Below are 26,184 nucleotides of genomic sequence, written 5' to 3'. Positions count from 1 at the left end.
GGCGGGGCATCCCGAAGGCAACCAGACTCCAGGCCCCACCCTGGCAAGGACGCATGCGCGCACGGCCGACGCACGCACGCACGCACGCACGCACGCACGCACAGCGGGCACGCGCACGCGCACGTCAGTGCGTTTGTAAGCCGAGGGCGGTCGCAGTGCTGGAAGTCGTGTGTTCGAGAAGGTACGAGCAGCGAACCGGATCTGAGAGCGGGGTCCTGGGAGGGAGCTGGGGATCCGGGCTGTGGTTGGAGGTCGGAGCCGGGGAGCCGGGGAGCCGGGGAGCCGGGGAGCCGGGGAGCCGGGGAGCCGGGGAGCCGGGGAGCCGGGGAGCCGGGGAGCCGGGGAGCCGGGGAGCCGGGGAGGAGGGAAGCGGCGATCCCCGCCAGCGCCGATTGCTGTGACTGAGCCGGAAGCCGGGGAGCCGGGGAGCCGGGGAGCCGGGGAGGAGGGAAGCGGCGATCCCCGCCAGCGCCGATTGCTGTGACTGAGCCGGAAGCAGCTCCTCCACCGAGTTCTCTCCCGCAGAGGCCGCTAGAGTCGCCAACATGTCGTATATGCTCCCGCACTTGCACAATGGCTGGCAGGTGGACCAGGCCATCCTTTCGGAGGAAGACCGAGTGGTCGTCATTCGCTTCGGGCACGATTGGGACCCTACGTGCATGAAAATGGACGAGGTTCTGTACTGCATCGCGGAGAAGGTACCGTAGCCTGCGCTTCCGCTGCGCAGCGTGTCAGCTCGGTGTCTGCTTCCTTTTGCTTTGCTGGTTAACAGGACAATTTTAAAAGTGAGGTTAAAAGCTGGATTCCACACTCACTGTTCATATCTTGAATTTTAATGCGCCAGCCAATAAAGATGTAGGGTTGACCTGGTGATGTGAGGACGAGCTCCCTGAAATTGTACACAATAGGTTATGGCCTTTTCTTCTGGAAGAAGTTTCCATACGTTACAAAAAAGTTCATGATCCCTCTCCCTATAAATCACTTAGTAATTCCTAGTGATAGGGTGTTTTTTCAAAATTTGCATCCACGGTACCAAGAACACAATGTTTTTTTCATACTTTGGCAAGTGTTGGAGCCCCTTTTAAATAGCTTAGCTTAAAAGGATTGTCCTTTTATATATATATCATGTTTATTTTATTTATTTATTTATTTATTTATTTATTTATTTATTTATTTATTTATTTATTTATTGTAAAGCCGAACATGTTTGTTAATAGCATAGTAGCTCTTGTCGTTTGTTGTTTTGTTTTATAACAGATGATTTAAATGCAGGGACTTGTTTGCTGACAGTAGTATGGGTGCAGTCGTAGGATGTTTCTGTGTAACCAGAGCCTTAATTCTTTTTAAGTTTCCTCATGCTGATTTTAAGATAACTTTTAATTTGGGTTTTTGCAATTTCAACAATAGGGCAAAAGGCACATACATTAGGGTGTTAATTAAATTATTAAGGTCACTTGAAGAGTAAAAATGGAAACACTGAAACCATCTTTTTAAAAATATATATATTTTGTTGATTTTTTACAGAGAGGAAAGGAGAGAGAAACATTGATGAGAGAGAATCATCGACCAGCTGCCTCCTGCACACCCCCCTACTGGGAATGTGCTCCCAACCAAGGTACATGCCCGTGACTGGAATCGAACCCAGCACCCTTCAGTCCGCAGGCCGATGCTCTATCCACTGAGCCAAACCGGTTAGGGCCCATCTTTTCTTTCATGGGAAGAGGAGATGATAATATTGGCTGGATTAAAATAACACTTTTGAGCAAATAACAAGAGTATATACTTTGTATTTAGGAAAGAAAAGCTGACTTTTACTACCTCCTATTTGGAAGGGGAGGCAGAGTTATGTAGGGGTTGTGATATTGTGGACCTTAGGGACTGTTCCTCTTTTCTAATGCCTTTATGTCAGTTAGAGACCGAATTGCTGTGCCACTGTGCCACTCTTCTTGTATTGAATCTGTTAATAAGGGCAGTTTAATGAGGCTCACTTTGACAATTTTTCTTTATTCTTTAAGTTACCCTTTTTTCTCTTGTCCAAAAATGTGGGTTTTAATTTTATTTATTTCTTTCTATTTTTTTCTTATTTATATTTTTTTCAATAGAGGAAGGGAGAGGGATAGAGAGAGAAACATCAATGAGAAACATCAATCAGCTGCCTCCTGCACACCCCCTACTGGGGATATGTCTGCAACCAAGGTACATGCCCTTGTCTGGAATTGAACCCGGGACCTTTCAATCTGCAGCTGGACACTCTTATTTACTGAGCCAAACCGGTCAGGGGGATTTTTATTTTAATAAACGTTCAATATTGTATTACAATATAATATAGCTATTCAAAATGCAAACTTGAAATGCATTATAAGACTATTAACATTTTACTTTTATCTTAGTATAAGGGCAAAATATGAGCTTAAAATTCTGGAAGTTCTTTTGGGGAAGCTTAACAGAAATTTTTGAGATTTAAGGTTTTAGTATAAAGAACAACTTAACTCTACTTAAAAATCTCCCTCTGCAGAAATGGGAGATAATGGGAGATCTTCCTCATCTTGTTACGACCCCTGTTTGGATATCCCAGCTGTTTTAAAGTGAGTAAAGTTCCTGGGTTGAGGCTGGAATGTGGTGTATTGACTTGATGCTCTGACAGTGCCAACCCCTCTTTGTGCTGGGTTAGTTTTGAGCGATACTGAAACAGAGAGATGCTTACCGACTTTCAGCTGTCTGGAATTTGGTAGAGTGGTAATAGCAAAGTTTCCTGCTTAGCAGCTGATTTTATGCACAGCTTTGAAGAGAGACTGTTTTGTGCCCCTCTGAGCTATCTGCCATTCTGTAAGAACAGTTTGTCACAGCTCAGTTTCCTAAATTCCATGATAGTTAAGAATAAGTGGGACATTTAATTTTTGTGTTAAAAAGCCTATACAAATAGAGTTTAAAATGTGTAGAACCTCAGCGATATTGACTAGTGATCATATATTCTATAATAGATGAAATTGTATGTGAGGCAAATATATATATATATTTATTTAAATATATTTTATTGACTTTTTCCAGAAAGGAAGTGAGAGGGATAGAGAGAAACATCGATGAGAGAGAATAATTGATCAGCTGCCTCCTGCACACCCCCTACTGGGGATGTGCCTGCAACCAAAGTACATGCCCTTGACCGGAATCAAACTTGGATCCTTTCAGTCCGCAGGCCGACGCTCTATTCACTGAACCAAATCAGTTTCGGCAAGGCAAATATATTGATGGAACTTTTTAGGAATGACTATGGGGTCTTTCTGAAGCATCACATAAAATAAGGGAACCAATGGAAGTTGGTGCTCAGTCTGAGAAATTGATAGGAACCAACAGAAGGCATGTTTTTGTCTTCACTCTGGATTTGTGTCTCTGCATATAATCCCTTGCAGCAAGCAGCTATAAGAGGCAGGATTGAGCAGTGGTTTATGGGCCCAGACTGAGTTGGATTCTGCCACTTACTGCCTCCATGACATTAAATAACTCGTCTGTAAGAAAGGGATACCAGTGCCAGACTCCTAAGTGGTTGTGAGGACAGAGTTAACATCAAGGAGTACATTCAGTAATCATTAGCTGTCATTATTATTACTATCTCACATCACAAAATTTGCAACAGTTATTATAAATAGAGCTAATCAGGGCACATAGTTTGTTTTATTTATTTATTTTAAAATATATATATTTTTTTATTGACTTCAGAGAGGAAGGGAGGTGGCGAGAGAGAGAAACATCAGTGTTGAGGGAGAGTCATTGATCAGCAACCTCCTGCATGCCTCCAACTGGGGATGGAGTCTGCAACCTGGGCAAATGTCCTGACTGGGAATCCTATGAACCATGAAATCCTGGTTTATAGGTCGATGCTCAACAGCTGAGCAACACCAGCCAGGCAGAACACATAGTTTTCGAAAATAAAGTTACCATGTAATCTTTTGATGGATTTAAAATGAATTAAATAGCAATGTAATAATTAACCAATTGACAGCCCAGAACATTTTTCTGGTGTATTAGATAGGCTCTCAACTGGGGGAGGACCATCATACAGAGGGCTGAGTGGTGGTTGATCACTGACTTGCTGAAGAAAAAGGTGTGCTCATCAAGTGTGTGGGCAACAGAGGTGGAAAGGATATTTACTGTTGTAGATGACCAAAGAATATGTATTTCAAAAATAACTTGATAATAAAAATGAATTTGTACATGTGATTCTTGGTTTAATAATATACTACTTAACCAGTTAACATTACTAATAGTAGGCAAAATGTATTTAAATACGGCAAATATGGTTACAGTACTGTTTAAAAAGATAGTTCTTGTGAGTAAACGGGAAAAGAACTTGAAAAAATAAATTCCAGTGGTTAAGTAAACTATCGTTTTTAGGTATATCAGAGACAGAAAATTAAAAAGGAGCTGAAGTTGGGGTGTGCTGGATGTTGTAATGTTCAGGTGGTAGAGTTGGCATCACCCTGAGGAACGTGGCTGGCATTATGTGAAGAGCCTGATGAGCGAATGTCAGATGGTCCCACTGTTCTCAGTAACTGACCCTTCGGGAGACCATTACTGTCATTTGTAGCAAAAGTGGAAACAACCACAGTGTCCAGTGATAGGGGAACACTTAGGCCAGGCACAGTGCCAGGTAGGAAATTGACCCCTCATGTGGCCCTCATGACAGCTCCTGAGCAGTTATCTGTCCAGACTTGGAAAATGAGATTTAAACTGAAACGTACACCCTACTGGATGGAATATTATTTGGCCATTAAAAATGATCTTTATTTAATAACTAGAAGTCCAATGCACGACATTCATGCAAGAGTAGACCTTCCTTCCCCTGGTTGTTGGCACCGGCTTCCCTCTGGGACCCAGAACCCAGGCTTCCCTTGCAGCCCTGGCTTTGTCCAGAATGATGTCTGTTCTAATTAGCATATTATGCTTTTATTATTATAGATGTGGGAAAACTGATGTCAGCTGGAGAAAAGCAGAGTAGAAGGTGTCCTCATCAGCAAGCTTTGGGTTGAGAAAGGGAAACATTAACATTTCACTTTAAAACACTCATAGATTTATTATGACTGTCATGTTTTATAAATTATATAACTTGTTTGAAAATTTTTGGGCTGGATACAAAAAAATGATTTTTCCATTTCATTTATATATTTTCCAATTTTTTAAATGGAGAAAAGATAGACACCTAGCTTAATTTCAGTTGTATATTAAAAAAAAATACACAAGGGTTTTAGTTATCTGCAGATTCATTAATGGATGTGAACTGTTTAATCCAGCAGTCACCAACTGGTGGTCTCTGGACCATTGGTGGTCCTTGAGGTCCGAAAGTTGGTGACCACTGGTTTAGGCGACATAGTTCTCTATGTCGAAGGTAGCACGACAATACAGGAATCCAAATCCAGGTGAGGAGAAGCTTTGTCAGCTGGGAGCTTTTCCAGAGCAAAACCTGGGAGGGTTCAGAGCGAGAGGCAGCATGCTCACATAGCCACCCACCTGGATGAGCCATGTCTGGGGTGTGGCCCTTTCCTGCCAGTATTGGGAGAGCCTTCTGTCAGGACCCCGTCTCTGAGGAAGGGGTTAGACCTGACACCTCCTAAGGCAGGTCTGAACTCAGGATTATAGAGTTAAGTTCATACTGTCCAAAATGGATCTTAGTGACAATAATGGGTTTCTTGAGTTTTGAAATATAAGTTTATTGTTAAAGTTCATTCATTCAACTAATACTTACTAGTGTCTTGAATGTGTCAGATGTTTGGCTCTGAGGACATATCAATAAAGATTATGGACATGGTTTCTGGCCTTGTGTGGCTTGAGATTCATCTTAAAAATCCTAATGTGATTTTAGCCTTACTGTCATGGCTCAGTGATTAACATCGACCTATAAAGCAGGAGGTCATGGTTCAATTCTGGTCAGGGTGCGTGACTGTTTTTGCCTGCCGATGCCCAGTGTGGGGAATGCAGGAGGCAGCCAATCAATGATTCTCTCTCTTCCAAGGGAAACACCAACTGACTGCCTCCTGCATGCCCTGTACTGGGGATGAAGCCCAAAGCTGGGTAAGTTCCCTGACCAGGAAGCAAACTGGCAACCTTTTGGTGCCTGAGACAGTGCTCAACTAACTGAACCACACCAGCCAGGTCTTGCATTATTATTGTTGTACTAGAGGCCGGATGCACCGAAATTCATGCAAGGACTTTGGCCCGGCCCCAGACCCCACCCGCTGTGGTTTTGTTGGGAAGGAGGGACGTCCAGTCTAATTAGCATATTACCCTTTATTATTATAGATTTATTTGTATTACAACTGTAAACCTTTTGCCCACCACTGTATTTATAAGAAGCCTTTAAAATGTTATGTTCTTAGTTCTAGAAATTCTGTTTTAGGAATTTATCCTTAGAAAATAATGAATGTGTGCACAAATTTTAAGGCTTAGAATGTTCATAGGGGAATAATTGATATTAATCAGAAAGTAACAGAAGAAAGGTACAGTAATGGCATAGACATTTGATGAACTAATTATTATTATTTTATATATATTTTATTGATTTTTTTACAGAGAGGAAGGGAGAGGGATAGAGTTAGAAACATCAATGAAAGAGAAACATCAATCAGCTGCCTCCTGCACACCCCCTACTTGGGATGTGCCCGCAACCAATGTACATACCCTTGACCAGAATCGAACCTGGGACCTTTCAGTCCGTAGGCCAACACTCTATCCACTGAGCCAAACTGGTCAGGGCATGAACTAATTATTTAATACAGCCATAAAAGTTGTGTTTTTAGAGAATCTTTGTAATTAAAGCAATATAGTAAATATTGTAGTATGATCACATTTTGTTAAAACAGTTAAATATATATGTATATATGTATGCATGCATGTATACCAGGAGCCCTGGCTGTGTGACTCAGTTAGAGGAAAAATGGGAAAGAACATCTTAAAAATACTTTTGCAGTAGTTAACTTTTTGTTGGGATTGAAGGTGATTTTATTTTTAGTTTTCTAAATCTTCTCTGATGAATTTGCATTTAAAGAAAATTTTGTTATATACGATACTATTTGGAGTAGTAGTTCTATTTACAAGAAGAGTTCAAACCCAAGTACATGGGGAATGTATGGTATGTTGGAAAGCAGTTGTTCAATGCATGTGATTATTAGTAAAAGTATACATTTGGAAAAGATCATATAGATTATTGCTAGATCAGCATGAATAATATGTCTGTGGATATTTTCTTAACGTTCTTAAAACTTGCTATTCTAAAAAAATGTTAAAGGGAAGTGTAATAGCCAGTTATTTGCTAGGAATCCTGAGCTTGTTGAATTATTTTTCTGTGTTAACTCTACTGGGAAAATGTTGGAGAGCTTGAAAATTGTTCTGTTATACACAGATGATTGTTTTAGTTTTTAATGTGCTTTTACAGAATTAAATAAATTTTATTTTTATTTCTTTTAATGTTCTTTACTTTTAGGTTAAAAATTTTGCGGTTAATTATCTTGTGGATATTACAGAAGTACCTGACTTCAACAAGATGTATGAGTTATACGATCCTTGTACTGTGATGTTTTTCTTCAGGTATGTCCTCTTGTTTTAAACTTGTTATTTAAATTGTCCTCTTTATATTTTTATTGATTTCAGAGAGGAAAGGAGAAAGAAATAGAAACATCAATGATGAGAGAGAATCATTAATTGGCTGCCTCCTGCTCACCCCTCCACTGGGAATTGAGCCCACAGCCCCAGGCATGTGCCCTGACTGGGAAGCAAACCAATGACCTCTTGTTTCCTGGGTCGATGCTCAACCACTGAGCCATGCTGGCTGGGCTCCTTTTCTCTTAAAGTTCTTGTTTAAATTGAAATTGTTGGTCTGGAAGTTTAATGTAATCAAGATGCCTTTAGATTACTTGGAAGGAAGTTGTTATGTAATCATATCACATAGAGATTGTATCACCGGGCAATTAATGTGATCTTTTCAATAATTTTTAAACAGTTCTAGTTTTAGCATTTACTGAGTGATAAATTACTCTTTTGGAGTAACTTTGCCCAGAAACCTCGGTGAAAGTGTAATTAAATGGAAGATATTCTTATTAACATTTAAGTTACCTTTAATCTGTTGATGGAAAATGTCTGTTTTAAAATAACTCAATGTCTATTTTAAAATTTGATATCATGACACTAATATTCTTTGTGATACCTAAGAGGGAAAACTTGTTCTCAATTTATTTGCTTATAAGCACAAGATCATTTTATCAGTAAACATTCTGTTTGTACTCCAGTCAATGAGTTACTGGCATGAAGAATAGAATTTCCCTAATTGCCTCAGACAAATTTGTATCCACAATGTACGGGGTTTGCTTCAAAGGAAAACCTTGGAATGTGCTGGCTGCGTACCCAGAGGTCTGATGCAGGTGCCACGTATGTTTGATGGGATTTATGTAATTAAGTAGCATCATGAATACAAAAATAACTGTTCTGGAAGGTTAACTAGGAAAGAAATAACCCTTTAATATTGCTATGCTTGCCAAAATTTCATAGTGATTGTTACTATAAAAGTTGGTGTATAGCAGTATTAATGTTCACTTCACAAGTAGAATCCCTGTTGGTGAGGATGGTCCAGGTAGACGGTGTAGGGTGTGTATTAGCTTCATATTCTGCGAGACAAGTTAGCACAAGTTTTGTGGCTGAAAACACCATTTGTAAGTTCGGGGTTCTGCAGGTCCTAGTCTGGGCAGGTTCTACAGGTTTCCTTGGGTTCTCTCAAAGGTAGTCAGGGAAGAAGTCATATGGCTCACCAAGGTAGTTGGTCGAATCCCATTTTGTGGTTGTGAGCTGAAGCCTCTACTCGCTGGCTGTGCTAGGGCTCCATCTGCTTTTAGACAGGCAACTTAGTGCATTTCTGGGCAGTGGGAACATGGGGGGCTCAGACAGACTATGGCTGCCCTGCTGGTTGCCACATGTCAGAGTCAAATCTGAGCGGAGTAACCAGAGCTGTAACAGTGGAAAACAGGCATTTTTCATGGGGTCCCTTGTAGAGGCTTTAAAAAAAAAAAAAATTAGTGATTTTTAGAGAGAGAGAGAGCAAGAAAAACATTGATTTGTTGTTTCACTTACTCATGCATGTACACTGACTAGGTATCAAAACTGCAACCTTAGCATACTGGGACAACTCTCTAACCTACTGAGCTACCCAACCAGGGCCCTTCTGGACGCTCTGATAAGCCTTGCCTATTCCCTCTGTAGGAACAAGCACATCATGATTGACCTGGGCACTGGCAACAACAACAAGATCAACTGGGCCATGGAGGACAAGCAGGAGATGATTGACATCATTGAGACCGTGTACCGGGGCGCCCGCAAAGGCCGAGGCCTGGTTGTGTCCCCGAAGGACTACTCCACCAAATACCGATACTGAGTGCCTGTCCCAGGTGTGGGGTTTGCCCAGGGAGTTGCTTTCACGTGGCGATGCTGTAGATGCTGACGCCTTTGAGGAGGAGTCGGGAGGGACAGGAGGGGCTGCACAGCTTCAAGCTGGAGTTGGCCTGGCTACTGTACTTTCTTATTCGCAAATACCTGTAAATATCTAGCTGAATTAAACAAATACACAATCGTGGGAAAGTCCTCATGGTTTATTTTGTATATGGGTTACTGGTTTTGGAAGTAAAAACTTGATTCTTTACCATTGAAGTAAAGTTCAGGGGGTCTGTGGGTTGCTCTGTTGTTTTTTTAATACATTTTTCATAAGGAGGAAGGGAGAGAGAGAGAGAAACATCAATGATGAGAGACTCATTGATCGGCTGCCTCCTGCATGCTGATCTGGGGATTGAGTCCACGTGCCCTGACTGGGAATCAGGCTGTGACCTCCTGGTTCCTGGGTTGATGCTCAACCATTGAGCCACACTTGGCAGTTGAAGCTATGTGTGTCCTGGGGCCGCTGAAACAGAAGACCTCAGCCCAGGGCACTTAGCAGAAATATGTGTCTCACCAGCTTGGAGACGGGACATCTGGAGCCCCAGGTGCCTCTTCCCTAACCCTGTCCCCGCCCACCCCAACCTGAGCCTTCATATTCTCCAGGCTTTTTCCCTGAGCTGTGTCTGGTCCAAGTGTTTACTTTTTATAAGGACACCAGTCATTGGCTCAGGGCTGCTCGACTCCAGCATGACCTCATTTTAACTGATGACATCTATAACAGTCCTATCTCCACATAAGGTCATTCTGAGTCCCTAGGGGGAGAAGGGGCACAATTCAACCCACAACAAAATCTAGTGGCTTAAGTTCAGAAGGAATACACACTGCAAGAATAAAGTGCAATAAAATAATTTGGGGGGCTGGCCTTTTAAATACAGAGTAAGTTGCTGCCCTGTCCTGTTTGGCTCCGTGGTTAGAGTGTTGGCTCACAGAACAAGGGGTGGAGGGTTTGATTCCTGGTGAAAGGCATGTATCTCAATTGCAAGTTTGATCCCCAGCTCTGGTTGAAGTGTGTATGGGAGGTAACCAATCGATGTTTCTCTCTCCCCCTCCTCCCCTTCCCAACCCTGTCTAAAAATCAATGGGGGATTTAAAAAAAAGTTAGCTGCTTTTTATTCTTCCTGAAATTACATCTAATGTATTTTAAACACACTCTGTTCTCCATGGAGTCCATGATCCATGACCCTTCAATCAATCTTAACAGTCTCAAGTTTCTCTTCTAATTCTATCCCAGGAGCATGCTGGTGGGTGGTTGGGATCATCCAAGTTTGTGTGAGGAGCACACCTGGAACAACTGTCGCCGCGCCTCCGCCACCCCCACCCTCCCCTGGAAGTGAGAAATATTGATATTGGTTGCCTTCTGCATGAGTCCCGAAGAGGGGCTAGGCCAGGGATGAACCTGCAACAGGGGTACATGATCTTGACTGGAATTAAACCTGGAACCTTTCAGTTCAAGACCTCTTTTTTTTTTTTAAATATATTTTATTGGTTTTTTTTACAGAGAGGAAGGGAGAGGGATAGAGAGAAACATTGATGAGAGAGAAACATCGATCACCTGCCTCCTGCACAGCCCCTACTGGAGATGTGCCCACAACCAAGGTACATGCCCTTGACTGGAATTGAACCTGAGACCTCTCAGTTTACAGGGCGATACTCTATCCACTGAGCCAAACTGGCTAGGGCCAACTGGAGTTGATTTTGACTTTTAAATGAATATGATTTATATGCAGGAATAATGTTATTTTTTTTACTGTAGAGCACATGTGTCAAACACAAGGCCCGCGGGCCAAATCCAGCCCGCCAGGCCTTGCAATGTGGCCCGCACCGCGCTGTCATCATTGCACTCCGCTGTCAGTTTATGACATTGTCAGTTTATGACTGTTCAGTAAACCATTCGGCCCGCGATTTAGGCTGGATTTTAGATTTTGGCCCCTTCTCTGATTGAGTTCGACACCCCTACTATAGAGCCTAAAACTGACCTCTTTTGGGAGTGATCAGGTTTATTTTACTTTGGCTCGGGAAGAAGGGAGTTGATAATTATTTGGAAGTGTTTCTCCATAACCTACAAAGGTCTAATTGCTAACTGCCTCCAGTGAGGTGAGAGGTAAGGACCACCTGGGGAATAAGCAGCACTCACTGCCTTCTTGGTTTTCATTTAGTTTGGTTTGGAGAGTGTTGCTATCAGAGCCTATCTGGACTAGACAGATTAAAATTACTCTTCCATAAACACTGGCACTGGAAATGTTGACTTGATACCATTGTAATAACCTGGTTATTAACAGGAAAGGACTAAAGGGAAGGTAGATAATATAGGCATGCCATTTACACAGCTTTGCTAATTTAACACTCTCCAAGTCTGTTCCCCACCTATTGGTGGGGGAAGGAGATGGACGAAGGCAGTTTACATGCATGCCCAGCAAAGTCTGAGTGACTTGGGAAGGTGCTGTCAGTCAAATTAGTGGCCAGAATAGGCGTGGCCACTACAAGGGCATGAAACCTGAATATTTAAATTTCTGAACAGCCGAAACCGGTTTGGCTCAGTGGATAGAGCAGAGCGGCCTGTGGACTGAAAGGTCCCAGTTTCGATTCCGGTCAAGGGCATGTACCTTGGTTGCAGGCACATCCCCAGTAGAGGTGTGCAAGAGGCAGCTGATCGATGTTTCTAACTCTATCTCTCTCTCTTCCTCTCTGTAAAAAAAATCAATAAAATATATTTTTTTAAAAACTTCTGAACCAAGGAAGTTCTCTCTTGGCAAGTTCTCTCTCTTGGCCCTTGCGTCTTCTGCATGCCTGTGCTCCTGCCTCTCCCATTGCAGGGGGCACGTTCCCCCACATTTGTCCGGGTGCCTAAGCATTGTGGGCTCCACACAATGGACTAGTGGACTTGAATTAGCCTGATGCTAAACTGGACCCAACTACAACATGGATCGGAAGCTCTGGATATTGACCTTCTTTTGGTTTTGCTGAATTCCCAGTAATTAGATTAAGGGACATGGGACTTTACAACCCAAGGAATGTAACTCCATGCAAACACAGCTTTTTACCACATTTCATTCTCCCTTGGGGCTTCTGAAAATGCTATTTCAGGGGTACTCTAAGAATCTTATGCCCAATAGTGTCTGGGAAATCTGGCCCACAAAGATAACAAAGTGATGCAGCCATTTAAAAAGCAACTTCTGGCCCTACCTGGTTGGCTCAGTGGATAGAGCATCAGCCTGCGGACTGAAGGGTCCCAGGTTTGATTCCAGTCAAGGGCACATGCCTCGGTTGCAGGCTCAATCCCGAGTAAGAGGTGTGCAGGAGATGTTTCTATCTCTCCCTCTTCCTCTCTGAAATCAAAACACACACACACACATCCTATCTAATAAAAGAGTGATATGCAAATTGATCATACCTTAGCTACATCCATAAGCCATGCCCACCAGCCAATCAGAAGTGAGTATGCAAATTAACCCAACCAAGATGGCTGCAGCCACAGAGCGAGCAGGAGGCTTGGGTTTCCCAGTAATTAAAGCCAAGCTTTGTGCCTGCTTTGGCTGGTCCAGGCCTTTGCTCAAGGCTACAAAGTTTCAATTATAGAAGATAAATAAATCTCAACAAAAATGGTGGCAGCCACAGAGCAGGAGGCTTGAGTTGCCTCCAGCCATGAAGGAAGCCAAGCTTCTGCAGCTCTGGCTACAAAGTTTAAATTACAGAAGATAAATAAATCCCAATAAAATTGGCTGTGGCCATGGAGTGAGCAGGAGTCTTGGCTCTGCTCAAGGCTACAAAGTTTCAATTATAGAAGATAAATAAATCCCAGATACCAGAGCCTCTGCTTGGGTCACCAGGGGGCATGGCCAGCCTGCAAACCACCATAGGCCCCTCACCCAGGCCACCCCACTCCCCAAGGGACCCCCCACCCTGATCCAGGACACCCTTCAGGGCAAACCAGCTGGCCCCCATTCATACACCAGGCCTTTATCCTATCTAATATAATAATATGCAAAGTGACTGTCACTCCAACACACAAAATGGCTGCCCACATATGGTCAAAGATGACTGTCCCCATGTGGACACAAGATGGCCGCCACAAGATGGCCAGTAGGGGAGGGCAGTTGGGGGCAATCAAGCCTGCAAGGGAGGATAGTTAGGGGAAACCAGGCTGGCAGAGGAGGGAAGTTGGAGGCAATCAAGCCTTCAGGGAAGGGCAGTTGCGGGGGGACCCAGGCCTGCAGGGGAGGGCAGTTAGGGGCAAATAAGCTGGCAGGGGAGTGGTTAGGAGTTGATCATGCTGGCAGGCAGAAGCAGTTAGGGGCAATCAGGAAGGCAGGCAGGCGAGCAGTTGGGAGCTAGCAGTCCTGGATTGTGAGAGGGATGTCTCATATTGGAGAGGGTACAGGCTGGGCTGAGGAAAAACCCCCTAGAGCACAAATTTTGTGCACTGGGCCTCTAGTATAAAATAAATAAAAAGCAACTTTTGCTCAGCTGATCTGGCTCAGTGATTGAGTGTCAACCCATGGACCAAAGAGATCGCTGGTTTGATGAAAAAAAAAAGATGTTTGCTGAATGGCAGAATGTCTCTATCCATCCACACCATTTTATAAATCACACAAGAAAAGCATAAGCTGTGTGATTCAAATTTTTTTTTGGAATTAAATTCTATTTTTAAAATATATTTTATTGATTTCTTTTTTTTTTTTTTTCTTTTCTTTTTTTTTTTACAGAGAGGACGGGAGAGGAATAGAGAATTAGAAACATCGATGAGTGAGAGTCATCGGCTGCCTCCTGATGCCCCCACTGGGGATGTGCCCACAACCAAGGTACATGCTCTTGACCGGAATCGAACCTGGGACCCTTCAGTCTGCAGGCAGACACTCTATCCACTGAGCCAAACCGGTTTAGGCTATATAGATCTTTTTTATTTAAAGATCATAAGTAGTTTTCTGGTATAAGTTGATTTTATGTATGTTTTTAATTGATTTTTTTTTTTTTTTTTTTTAGAAAGAGAGGACAGGACAGGGAGAGATAGAAACGTTGGCAAGAGAGAAGCATCAACATCGACTGCCTGCCTCCTGTATGCCACCCACTGGGGATTGAGCCTGCAACCTGAGCATATGCCCTGACCAGGAATCACAATTACATTCTTATCACATTGCCTGTGTTCTTTTGTTTGTTTGTTTGTTTGTTTGTTTTTAATTTCTAATGTTACTAATATGATTTTTTAACTACTAAAATCAGAATTCAAATTATGTAGATTATAATGCAAAAAGCACAGTTTTTGCCAAAGCCGGTTTGGCTCAGTGGATGGAGTGTCGGCCTGCGGACTGAAGGGTCCCGGGTTAGCTTCAGGTCAAGTGCATGTACCTTGGTTTTGGGCACATCCCCAGTAGGGGGTGTGGAGGAGGCAGCTGATTGATATTTCTTTTTCATCGATGTTTCTAGCTTTCTTTCTCTCCCTCTCAGTAAAAAAATCAATAAAATATATATTTTTAAAAAGCACAGTTTTCATTTGATCACATTTTCAAATGCGAGTGCAGGTGTAAGAAAAAAGATTGGAAAGAGGAGGTAAAGATTTACTTATACATGAATTAATGTACAGTTAAATAAACTGGAATCTAAGCTTTCAGTGAATGTACCTGTAATTGCTAGAACTTTTGTATAGGAAAAATTCAGTTTATAGAAAAACATAATGCTAAGTGACTTGCATTTTAGTCAGATGGCGACAAGGTGGGCTCACCATCAAGGTGAGTGAACGGGGTGCTTCGCATCAATTAGCGTCGACATTCCATCACCCGGGTCACAGGTGTCCAGAGAGCTCACTCCTGTCTGTGTTGGCATAAACATAGGAAAAGTGTTATATTTAATGTGGAAACAGACAAAGAGCCAGATCTTTTAAAACACATAACAGTAGTTTTTTAACATTTTGGGTCATTACCCCACCCCCAACAGGAACTTAAGTTTAGGGGGTTAGCAGAATCCACGGAAACCCATGGCATGAGGCCTGACTTAGTGTCACCAACAAACACAGATTTAGCCAATCAGATTACAATTTATTTAAATCTCTCTTTTAATGTAAAAGGCATTAACAGCTTTGAACAAACATTTAGTTACCTGGCCTTATATTTTGCTGCTTTAAATAATGACTATATGTGCATCAAAAAATGAAGTCTTGCCCTGGTCAGTGTGGCTCAGTTGGTTGGAACATTGTCCCATATACTGAAAAATGGTGGTGGCTTCAATTCCTAGGCAGGGCACATACCTAGTTACAGGTTTGATCCCTGGCCCGGACACCTTTGGGAGGCAACTGATGGATGTTTCTCTCTGCCAACGCACCCCCCCCCCCCCCCCCGAATCTCTATCTCTCTATTCCTTCTTCTCAAAACAATTTAAAAATATAAAAAAGAGTGAAGTCTTGATACTTAACCATTTAATTTGATGCCTCATATTTAGTGGGTTTGACCAAATTTAAAACCTGCAGGTGATGAAGGGAAGGGACAAAGTTCTCAAACAGCCATCCTGTGCCTGGCGGTGTGCCAACTCAGGATCCTGCAGAAATTGGCCCACTGGTCCCTTCTTTCAGGCACTGGCTTATCATCAGTTAGCCCTCAGATGCAGAGGGCTTAGCATTAGCATATAGTAGGCCTAGACAGGACTGCTGGGCAGGGAGTCCTGTCTGATGCAACCTTAATAGGGAAGGGTATATTTTCACCCTACAGGCAGAATTTCAGAGTGCTCATGAGTAGCAGGATGTGGTACAGCTATCTTTTCTACTGGAATTCCAGATGTAGATACGATAAGTGAACTAGCTCTGATTTAGCAGGATAGCTACCGATAATTTGCCAGATGACATAGGATGACAATTGTAAAAGAAATGGGAAAACAAAAAAAACAAAGGCACCTGATTATTATATGCTCATATGGTCAGAATCCTATGTCAGTAGAAAAAGCATACATATCTTAATAAAGTTGTCCATCTCCACATTCATCACATAGACATAAATTCAGTCTGAAATCTGAAGCTAAGCATTTATTTGCATCTCAAGATTCAGTGCAAAATTCCACTGGAAAAGAAATGTTTGCATGGTAGGAGTGGGTGGGATCCTCCAGACTCTGGCAATGGGTTGAGGGCTGAATGCAACATTTCTTTTTATTTTTAAAATATATTTTATTGATTTTTTATTTTATTTATTTATTTATTTTTTTACAGAGAGGAAGGGAGAGGGATAGAGAGCTAGAGACATCCATGAGAGAGAAACATTGATTAGCTGCCTCCTTTACACCTCCCACTGGGGATGTGCCCCCAACCAACATACAGTGCCCTTAACCGGAATTGAACCCAGGACCCTTGAGTCCGCAGGCCGACGCTCTACCCACTGAGCCAAACCGGTTTCGTCGCAACATTTCTTTTTAAATGGTTCCATGAAATATGGTTTCAAACAGAAACTGGTTATTATAATCTCCAACGTCTAAATCAGGGGTCTTCAAACTACGGCCTGCGGGCCACATGCGGCCCGCAGAGGAGTCTGATCCGGCCCGCCAGGTTTTTTGGGCAGTGAGCGCAGCTGAGGTGTTACAGTAGGAATTAGTAGTTCATATAGTCCGGCCCTCCAGCTCTCTGAGGGACCGTGATCTGGCCCCCACTTTAAAAAGTTTGAGGACCCCTGGTCTAAATCATCATGATTTGTGTTTTGACTAAAGATTAATTTGAGGTATGAGGGTCAATAGGTACTTGAGTAAAATCCACTATTTATGGTATTTAAAAAAAATGTAAATTCAAATTTTAAAGAAAGTGTTTCATTAAAATGCACACTTTTAAAGGAAGTACAACAGAGTGTTTAAGTTGGCGAATTTAGAAAGGAGCATTTGTGAAAGGCTGGTTATTCCCGGAGGTCTCTCATGTAGTACAGAGGCAGTAATTCCCACAGTGAACCAATAGGGGATTGCATTTCTCAAGGTGAAAGCAACCCCAGGCTCTGCACAGAGTAAACTTATTTGGTTTCCCTGGAATGGTCTTACCGTTTGTTCTTTGATAGCACTGTGGATCCCGGCCTGCACCATTAAGTCATTTACATTCCTCTGCAAGTCCTGCAGGCGGCTTCCCATTTCTTCCAGTTCCGTGTTAAGGAGCCCAGAGTCCAAGGCCAGAAAGCCCTGCTTCCACCGGCAGCCTAGCTGGGGGTCTGACCCACCGCCCGGCCATGCAACTTGTAACGCATCTGGAGGCCAGCGCAGAGACTTCCTGAGGTTTTTGTAGGATGTCTCTAGCCTGTGAATGGGAGCTCAGCTCGGTGAGGACACAAACTCTGGGATGTGTGTTACTCTGGTATGTTTAACTATGTCTTAACCAAACTCTAAGGAGGATGTAAATATAATGGAAATAAACTCAGTTTAACTTTATCGTGTCTAAGAATCATTTCCCCCCCCCATCTGTGGGAACCCAGCTACAGAATCAGAATTGCAAGTTCCATATGCAAAGGCTTTGTAACACAGTTTTTAAGGAGCTCAAGTAGGGCAGATATTACCCTTGTCTGAATTTGCTCCAACTGGAAACAAACATTCTATTCTAATTGTGTTTGGATTCATGTCTTAACAAAACAGTGAGCTGCTCAAGTTATAAAACCAAACCAAACAGGTAGGGGAGCCAGGTGTAACACCCTAGGTTGGAGGCCTTCCGTGTTCCGTCTGCCGGTCTCTGAATGTATGTAGAGTATGACCGCCAATTTTTATAGGGCTTGGTGGGGCAGCCCTGCTGGGGAGTCATGTGCAGTGTGTCCACATATTTTATTGCCACACAAAATGCCCCGTTCTGCCGGTCAAGCAGGAAGACATTACCTGACTGGTAATTAATCGGGGTGCAAAGAAATCCGAGGTTCATCAATTCCCCACGAAAAAGAGATCCCATGATAGTTTAACAGTTCAAAGCATCGCAGTATTTGCTATCAGATGGAAAAGGATATTTCTGAGGTTTAATGTTGCAGTCAGAGCTTGAAAATGTTCTTGAAGTTCCTGAAACAGATTTTCTGCCTGGAAAAAACAAACAAACTATAGGACAACTGACTGCATATAACTTTTACTCTTGACATGGGGCATTTTAAGCATCATGGACTAGAACCATCCACATATGTAGACAAGGAAAGTCTTTTCAACTAGTAGTGAGGGACATTGAGGACCAAGTGCATAACTGACTAAGCAGGCCAGCCTCTACCTCACCCCACACACAGGAACTAACCCAACAGGATTCTACACCTACACATGAGCACCAGGACTAAGAAGTCCCAAAGACAGCAGGCAACACCTCAGCCACCCTGGGCTCCTCAGAGCCTTCTCACAGGAGCTGACCGCCTGGACACAGGTGGCCCTGCCCCCTCACTAGGGGTCTTTAGCTGGGATCAGCATGGCAGGAGTGCCTCACAGAAATGCCACCACTGCCAGGAAAGGCAGGCCACCTTTACGACGTTGCTTCATAGTTTGCAAATGAAATCTCAAGGATTAACTCCACAGAGTAGAGAACCTGCCATCCAGACGCTGCATTTCTGTGTGAAGACTGCCGCCAGCTGCCAGCTGCTGTTTCCTTCCTTCAGAGGGTTTTGCCTTCCTGGGGCAAAAGGTTTAAGTACCAACATCTGACAAATTATATATATATATATATATATATATATATATATATATATATATATATATATATATAATTGATTTTTTACAGAGAGGAAGAGAGAGAAATAGAGAGTTAGAAACATCCATGAGAGAATCATCGATCAGCTGCCTCTTGCACAACCCCTACTGGGGATGTGCCCGCAACCAAGGCACATGCCCCCGAAACCGAATGGAACATGGGACCCTTCAGTCCGCAGGCAGACGCTCTATCCACTGAACCAAACCGGTTTCAGCCTGACAAATTCTTTTAACAAGACGTAGGAATCAGCCTTTTAATGGTGCTTCCTGGACTCTGCCAACAGGAGAGTGGGTGGGGGCACTGCAGGGCTGCGGGCGGGTGGTTCTCTGGCTGCCCCCTACAGCAGAGCACCGCCACGTCCCCACCGCCATCCCGGGCCCGGACGGGGTGGAGCACCGGGAGGGCCTGGAGGGAGGTGGGGGTCGGGGTCCCCACTCACCAGTTCGCGCAGCGCGCCCCCCGGGTCCTCGTGTCCCTGCGCCTCCATGTGGACTCTGGTGGGCCAGCGGTCTAGGGGTTCTGGTGGCTCTGGAGGGTCAGCGCCGCCGTGATCTCATCTGGTGCCGGCAGTGGTGGCCTCTGGCAGGGCTCAGGCTGCAGAGTGAACACCTGAGAGGCTGGACGAGCTGCAGCCGCCGGCAACTTAGGTGCCAGTGAGTGGTGAATTCCTGGGCGGGGCGCGCCTGCCCCAGCAGGGAGACGCAGAAGCTGCAGGGCAGGTCCTGGGAGAAGGCCTGGGAGGGTGGCGGCTTCTTCCTGAAGGTCATTGTCATCATCCCTGCGGCGGAGCTGGGACCCTCTACAGAGACAAGGCCTTTAGTCTGAGCGGTCTCACAGCTCTGGTTTGCTTTTTTCCCATCACTTTGGCGATAAAGGTAGCCATAGATCTAGCAGGATCCCCCTCCTCCTCCCTCTCCCCCTCTCCTCCTCCTCCTCCTCCTTCTCCCCCTGTTCCCCCCTCCCCCTCTCCTCCTCCTCTTCCTCCTCCCCCCTTCCCCTCCTCCACCTTCCCCCCTTTCCCTCCTCCTCCTCCTCCTCCTCCCCCTCCCCCTTCTCCTCCCCCTCCTCCTCCTCCTCCTCCCCCCTTCCCCTCCTCCTCCTCCTCCCCTCTCCTCCCTCCCCCTCCTCCTCCTCCTCCTCCTCCTGTAATAATAAAATATACACAACTTAAAATGTACCATCTTAGCCATTGTAAATGCCTAAGTCAGTGGCTTTAGGCACAATCATCGTGTAGCACTCACTGCCGTCCACCCACACAGTTCTTTCATCTTCCCAAACCGAACCTCTGCCCCAGTGAACACTCACTCACTCTCCCTCAGGCCCTGGCACCCACTGTCTACTCTGTCTTCATCTGAATATACTTAATGCTCCTGAACAGCGCACATCGAAATGGCTAGGATGGCCCTGGCCAGTTAGTGGCGAGAGCATCAGCCCTCGCACCAAAAGGTCCTGGGTTTGATTCTAGGTCAAGGGCAGGAAACTGGGTGCAGGTTTGATCCCTGGCCCAGGTTGGGGCCTGTCAGCAGGCAACCAATTGATGTTTCTCTCTCACATCTATGCTTCACTCTCCTTCCCTCTCTCTCTAAAAGTCAATAGAACATAGAAACCCCTACCTGAAACTTGTATGTTCATATTGACCAATGTAACCCCGAGTAATTTAATAAATATTTTTTAAAAGTCAATGGAAGCTGAGACTGGTTTGGCTCAGTAGCAGAGCTTCGGTCTGCAGACTGAAAGGTCCCGGGTTCGATTCCAGTCAAGGGCCTGTACCTTGGTTGCGGGCACATCCCCGGTGGGGGGTGTACAAAAGGCAGCTGGTCGATGTTTTCATCGATGTTTCTAGCTCTTTATCCCTCTCCCTTCCTCTCTATAAAAAAATCAATAAAATATATTTAATAAATAAATAAATAAATAAATAAATAAATAAATGTCAATGGAAAACATATCCTCAGGCGAGGATTAATGTAAAAGTAAAAATAAATGGTTAAGATGGTAAATCTGATGTTATGCATATTTTACTACAATATATCTTTTTAAAAGTACATCTTCCCAGCTAACCTTCTAAACCCTAGGCTAAGAATCCCAGTACCCATAATTTTTTCTTCCTCTCCCTTTGTGTTTCGAAATATTTTTCTCAACTGTAATCTCTCTCGTCAAATGGGAACCTGCTCAAAAATTCTCTGGTGACCCTGAGACCCAATCTCTACTGGAGAAACAGGATCTGTCATTTTACACCGAGCACCCGGATGGGTTTCCACCTGCGCTGCCTAGTGAGGCATCAAGTTCTTAGTCCTGCACCTGTGGGCGGCAGGTTCATTAAAATGGGAGTGAGAATCACTCAACAGTCAGCCATTTCCTTAAGAATATTAACTTTCAGAAACTAGGTTCAGGGGAAAAGTCCTCTAATGCAACTGCCTTGGAAATCTACACTGTGAGAATGTTAGTTAAGGTGTGCTGTGACGCTGCAGAAAGTAAGTGGTGACTCACTGTGCAGGACTTAGGGGGGGAGAAAAAGGGTCTGAGTGAGAAGTGCATATTTGTGGAAGCAAAGACACATAACAATAGCAGAAGCAAAATGTGAGACAAAAGAATTATCCCTGCTAACAGCACGGAGTGGGGGGGGGCTGTTTCTTAGGATCAGTACATCTTAGGTGGAGATGTATTGAGGAATATATATATATAAAATTGATTTTTTACAGAGAGGAAGGGAGAGGGATAGAGAGCTAGAAACATCAATGAGAGAGAAACATGAACCAGATGCTTCCTGCACACCCCCTACTGGGAATGTGCCCACAACCAATGTACATGCCCTTGACTGGAATCGAACCTAGGATCTTTCAGTCCACAGGCCGACGCTCTATCCACAGAGCCAAACCGGTTTCGGCTGACTGACTGCCTTTATGCCTCAGAAACATCACAGGTTCTGAACCAAAAGAGACTTTCTCAAGGCCGTGGACCTGCTGCCTATTGCTTTAGCCATTTTTGTTCTGCCGGTCATGGGAGGCTCCTTTAATGTAGAAGAGACCTAGCTGGCTTGTAGCATGGCAAAAGCCCTAAAAGCCCCTTCCAGGGCTACACAGGGGACAAATCCAGAGCTGAGCCAGGCCAGGGAGGCAGTCCTAGAGAATCGGGCAGCAATAGATTACTTGCTGTTGCAGCATAACCAGGGTTGTAAGGACTTTAAAGGAATGTGCTGTTGTTTTTTTTTTGTTTGTTTTTTGTTTGTTTTTTTAAACAGTGTGCTGTGTTATGCTGGCAGCAGCTTCATACATCTGCACACTCATATCTCTCTCTCTCTCTCTCTCTCTCTCTCTCTCTCTTTTTTTTTTAATATATTTTATTGATATTTTACAGAGAGAAGGAAGGGAGAGAGATAGAGAGCTAGAAACATCGATGAGAGAGAAACATCGACCAGCTGCCTCTTGCACACCCCCTACCGGGGATGTGCCCGTAACCAATGTACATGCCCTTGACCGGAATCGAACCTGGGACCTTTCAGTCCGCAGACCGACGCTCTACCACTGAGCCAAACCGGTTTCGGCAGGAATGTGCTGTTTTAATCTTTCTGACAATTCTCAGTTGAGAGAATATATCCATGATCCTACATTTGGTGTATTCCATCCCTGGAAACTGCTTTCAAGGCAGAAGCAGATGTGGTCCAGCAGGATGAGACTTTTCATCTAAAACTAATCTCACCGATATGTGTGAGCACTCTGGAGGGACTGCCCCTCCATCGGGGCTCTTACCTGGGTGTTTACCGGCTGCTGCATCAGCCATGGTTTGAATCCAGATTCGAATCTGTAATAAATTCTAGCATGCTTAATCAAATTGGCTCCGGTGGTCCATCTCTTGGGGACTCGCTTCCTAACACCTTGGTTGTGAGCACATCCCCGGTGGAAGGTGTACAGGAGGCAGCTGATCGATGATTCTCTCTCATAGATATTTCTAACTCTCTATCCCTCTCTCTTCCTCTCTGTAAAAAATCAATAAAATATGAGAGGGCAGGGTGGGTGAGGAGAAACTCCTGACTCCACTGTGGGGCAGGGCGGGGTTATCCTCCATTTTGTAACTGAACCCTAGCCCTCACCCAACCAATTAGGGTTAGCCGAGGCAGTGACATCACCACCGACCGGAGTAAAATCCCTGGGCTGGGCGAAATTTGCTCTCTCTCCCGCCATGCTGCCAGCGTGAGTGGGACAGAGCCCATGCTAGCATGGAAAAGGCTCTTTTATTTATTGCATCGGACTCGGCTCCCTGGTGGTCCTTGGGGATCATGAAGTCTGGGCATAACAAAATATATTTTAAAAAAAAGAAAGAAAGAAATAAGACCATCACATGGACTCCAGCAAGGGGCACTTCCACTGACATTTACTCTTTACAGAACAGAGTTTCCTCATGGTCATAGTAATAGTGATAATTATAGGAAATAAGTGGAGAGTGTTACAATGTAATAGCAATAGAAAATAATTAAAGAGTGTTATAGGAAATGTAGAAAATTATTTTGTGTGAAATATTAAAAAGCACAGGAAATGACCTCTGTGGCCAAGCCCTAGCTGCACCATGTAGATAAGACCATAGCTGAATGCTACTCTTAGGAATGATATATGTAAACCTGATAGACACTTTCTGAGTGACACCGTGATTCAGGGGGTCTTCAAACTACGGCCCGCGGGCCACATGCAGCCCCCAGGGGAATCTGATCCTGCCCACCAGGTTTTTTGGGCAGTGAGCGCAGCCAAGGTGTTACAGTAGGGATTAGTAGTTCATATAGTCCGGCCCTCCAGCTCTCTGAGGGACCGTGATCTGGCCCTCACTTTAAAAAGTTTGAAGACCCCTGCGATAACCAGCTTGTACTCTGATTAACACTCGTGTGATGAGGTATGTTACTGATAGCCACCTGGACAGGCGTGGGTCAGAACAGGCTTAAAAATGATCATCCTCTCTTGATCCACACTCCACACTGCCTTGCTCCATGCTGGATGGCAGAAGAATGGTCAAACCTCCCAACATGAGACTTTGGTTGCCCTCCTCTCGCTGACTCAACCCAACCAGACAGCAGCCACCAAAGATGGGACCGCCGCTGCCCACAGAGGACACCACTCTTCCCTGGGACCCCTTTAAGTCTGAGCCCAAGGCACCAGGAACCTTGTAAAAAAAAAAAAAAAGTGTGATTTGCAACTGCATATTTTTCTGTGGTATAATTCCTCTGGCAGTCTTAATTATCCTATGTAATAAAAGTCTAGGTGGTGCATTCCCAAGGGGCCCTCTACACAATATTATCAACTATTTTAATTTTTCAATTAAATTTATTTAATTTATTTATTTTGAGAGAGTGAGAGAGAGAAACATTGAGATCAGTTGCTGCCCTGGCCAGGGACTGAACCTAGAACCTGGGCATGTGCCCTGACGGGAATCCAACTCACCACCTTTTGGACAACTCTCCAACCTACTGAGTCACACTGGCCAACGCTTGTTTTTAAACTTTTTAATTATTTTAAACTATTTTAATTATTTACGTTGCAATTCTGGCCGCCTTGAAAGTAATGGCCTTTTTCCTGTAAGCAAATTATTCTAAGTCCTGAGGACTTCCTATATTGGGTTTTTGTTTTTTTTTTTAAACAGTGGCTCTCAAACCCCCGAGGCTTCCACGGCTGCCCAGACTTGAGTGGACTCTGGTGGTGTTCCCCTCCCCCCAAAACCCTGATGGACTCAGAGGAGCAGGTGGCTGTGGGCTGGCCACCAATTTGCCTATACGTGCCAGGAAAACAGGGTCAGCGGCCTGACCCAGGTGCTCCAGTGCCAGAAGGGCAGCCTGTGTCCTTCCTCTAACCTCCAGAACAGAGGAGGGAACATTCTAGAGTCTTCACAGCTGGGGGAGGAAGTGGCTAAGTAGGGACACGTCTAGTTCCTCTCCAGCCCAGTCTGGCTTCCTTCTCTGTGTTGTGTTTTTGTTTTCCTATTCATGCACGGTGCTGTGTGCTCTGTCATTTCTGTGGACACTGAGAGCAGTGACAGCAACCTGGGCTCTTTCCAGTCCCCCCACCCCCACCCCATCACACAGGCTTGTTGGGGAGCTGCTCTTAGCCAGCCTGTACCTGCTGTTAGGATTTCCCACAAAGCCTACCACGTAGGAAGCAAGCAGCCAGACCTGGGTGGAGGGGAAGATGGGGACCAGATGTCATATTTCATTTTTTAATGCAATATTATAAACTATTTTAAGTTTTCAATTAAATTTATTTATTTAATTAATTTATTTTGAGAGAGTGAGAGAGAGAGAGAGAAGCACCAGCTCATCCACCAGGCCTTTCCTTCTGGAATGCTTAGGGTCTGCTGTGGTTGAGGGGAGACCTCACGGGGCTCCTCTACAGACAGAATCCTGGGGTCCCTGAGCCCCACCCGCTCAGGTCCCGGGCTTCACACCGGATCCTCCTGCCGCACCACCCACCTGGGCCCGGGCGCTCACCGCGGTCAGGCAGGACGGTGGGGCTGAGCGGGAGCAGGGACAGCGTCTGCGACGCGGAAACAGGGGGAACACCCGGGCGGCTATGGGCTTTGTCCCCAGAAGAGCCGCCCACCCTACCCCGGGAGACCCCCGAACTTCTGACCCTACTCCGGGGTGTCCGCTGGATCAGGATGGGGCCCCGACTCCCCCCCCCCCCCCGAGAAGGATCGCGTGGGGGGGGGGCTCTGGAGTCACCGGGGGGCCGCTCCCCTGGTCCCCACGAAGGGGGATGCCCCCTGCCAATCCCCCTCCGCCCCGTCCCCACTAGCGGGGTCCCCAGGCCACGCGCTGCCCGCGGGGCGATGCCAGGACTCCCTCCTCCGCTCCTGGTGGCCGAGCGCCCTCCTCCCCGCCCCCGGGGACATGGGGGACCGTCTACGCGGGCACCTGCCACGGAGAACGCGGCTCAGCCGGGCCGACAACTCCTACTGGGAAGGCTGCCGCGCCGTGCGCGCCCCCACCTTCCCGCTCCGGGTCCCACCTTCCCGGCCCCATTCGTTCTCTAGGACCCGCCGGCGCCCGTCCGGGCGGCGGGGGCGGGGCCTGACATTGTGACGTTACGGGG

At 45.1% G+C, this 26,184-nt stretch overlaps 2 protein-coding genes and 1 long non-coding RNA gene across 7 annotated transcripts; 1 reads left to right on the top strand and 2 right to left on the bottom strand.

The window, feature by feature from the left end:
* The first annotated feature begins 98 nt into the window (after window positions 1–98).
* TXNL4A (thioredoxin like 4A) lies at window positions 99–9,612 on the top strand. 5 transcript variants are annotated; one of them, XR_014795346.1, is made up of 5 exons: window positions 111–181; window positions 526–698; window positions 2,516–2,585; window positions 7,472–7,575; window positions 9,238–9,612. XR_014795346.1 is itself a non-coding variant. In XM_084888060.1 (4 exons), the coding sequence occupies exons 2-4, from the start codon at window positions 546–548 to the stop codon at window positions 9,407–9,409; spliced, it is 429 nt and encodes a 142-aa protein (XP_084744186.1). In that variant the 5' UTR covers window positions 99–181; window positions 526–545; the 3' UTR covers window positions 9,410–9,612. The 5 variants fall into 5 exon arrangements, 3 of the variants coding, with proteins under 3 accessions (XP_084744186.1, XP_084744187.1, XP_084744188.1); XR_014795347.1 differs by having other exon boundaries at window positions 167–251; XM_084888060.1 differs by lacking the exon at window positions 2,516–2,585 and having other exon boundaries at window positions 99–181.
* Window positions 9,613–9,704: 92 nt separating this feature from the next.
* LOC311624612 lies at window positions 9,705–13,523 on the bottom strand. Its single transcript, XR_014795350.1, has 2 exons — window positions 11,423–13,523; window positions 9,705–11,212 (listed from the first exon to the last, which is right to left on the bottom strand). It is a non-coding gene; the product is annotated as an uncharacterized lncRNA (long non-coding RNA).
* Window positions 13,524–15,936: 2,413 nt separating this feature from the next.
* HSBP1L1 (heat shock factor binding protein 1 like 1) lies at window positions 15,937–26,041 on the bottom strand. Its single transcript, XM_084888063.1, has 4 exons — window positions 25,581–26,041; window positions 19,557–19,916; window positions 18,402–18,468; window positions 15,937–17,555 (listed from the first exon to the last, which is right to left on the bottom strand). The coding sequence occupies exons 2-4, from the start codon at window positions 19,602–19,604 to the stop codon at window positions 17,257–17,259; spliced, it is 414 nt and encodes a 137-aa protein (XP_084744189.1). The 5' UTR covers window positions 19,605–19,916; window positions 25,581–26,041; the 3' UTR covers window positions 15,937–17,256.
* Window positions 26,042–26,184: the final 143 nt, after the last annotated feature.

This window comes from Pipistrellus hanaki (assembly GCF_964339955.1).
Source record: "Pipistrellus hanaki genome assembly, chromosome: 6".
Lineage (NCBI taxonomy): Eukaryota > Metazoa > Chordata > Mammalia > Chiroptera > Vespertilionidae > Pipistrellus > Pipistrellus hanaki.
This window is presented reverse-complemented; position numbering and strand designations above follow the sequence as displayed.

Bases quoted from the DNA above. Each gene is read 5' to 3' on its own strand.
- TXNL4A (XM_084888060.1), top strand. From the start codon at position 546: ATGTCGTATATGCTCCCGCACTTGCACAATGGCTGGCAGGTGGACCAG. The intron at 699-7,471 runs GTACCGTAGCCT...CTTTACTTTTAG, and splicing joins TGTACTGCATCGCGGAGAAG to GTTAAAAATTTTGCGGTTAA. The intron at 7,576-9,237 runs GTATGTCCTCTT...TTCCCTCTGTAG, and splicing joins ACTGTGATGTTTTTCTTCAG to GAACAAGCACATCATGATTG.
- HSBP1L1 (XM_084888063.1), bottom strand. From the start codon at position 19,604: ATGGAGGCGCAGGGACACGAGGACCCGGGGGGCGCGCTGCGCGAACTG. The intron at 18,469-19,556 runs GTGAGTGGGGAC...TGTTTTTTCCAG, and splicing joins GGGGCGCGCTGCGCGAACTG to GCAGAAAATCTGTTTCAGGA. The intron at 17,556-18,401 runs ATATCCTTTTCC...TTAACACGGAAC, and splicing joins TGCAACATTAAACCTCAGAA to TGGAAGAAATGGGAAGCCGC.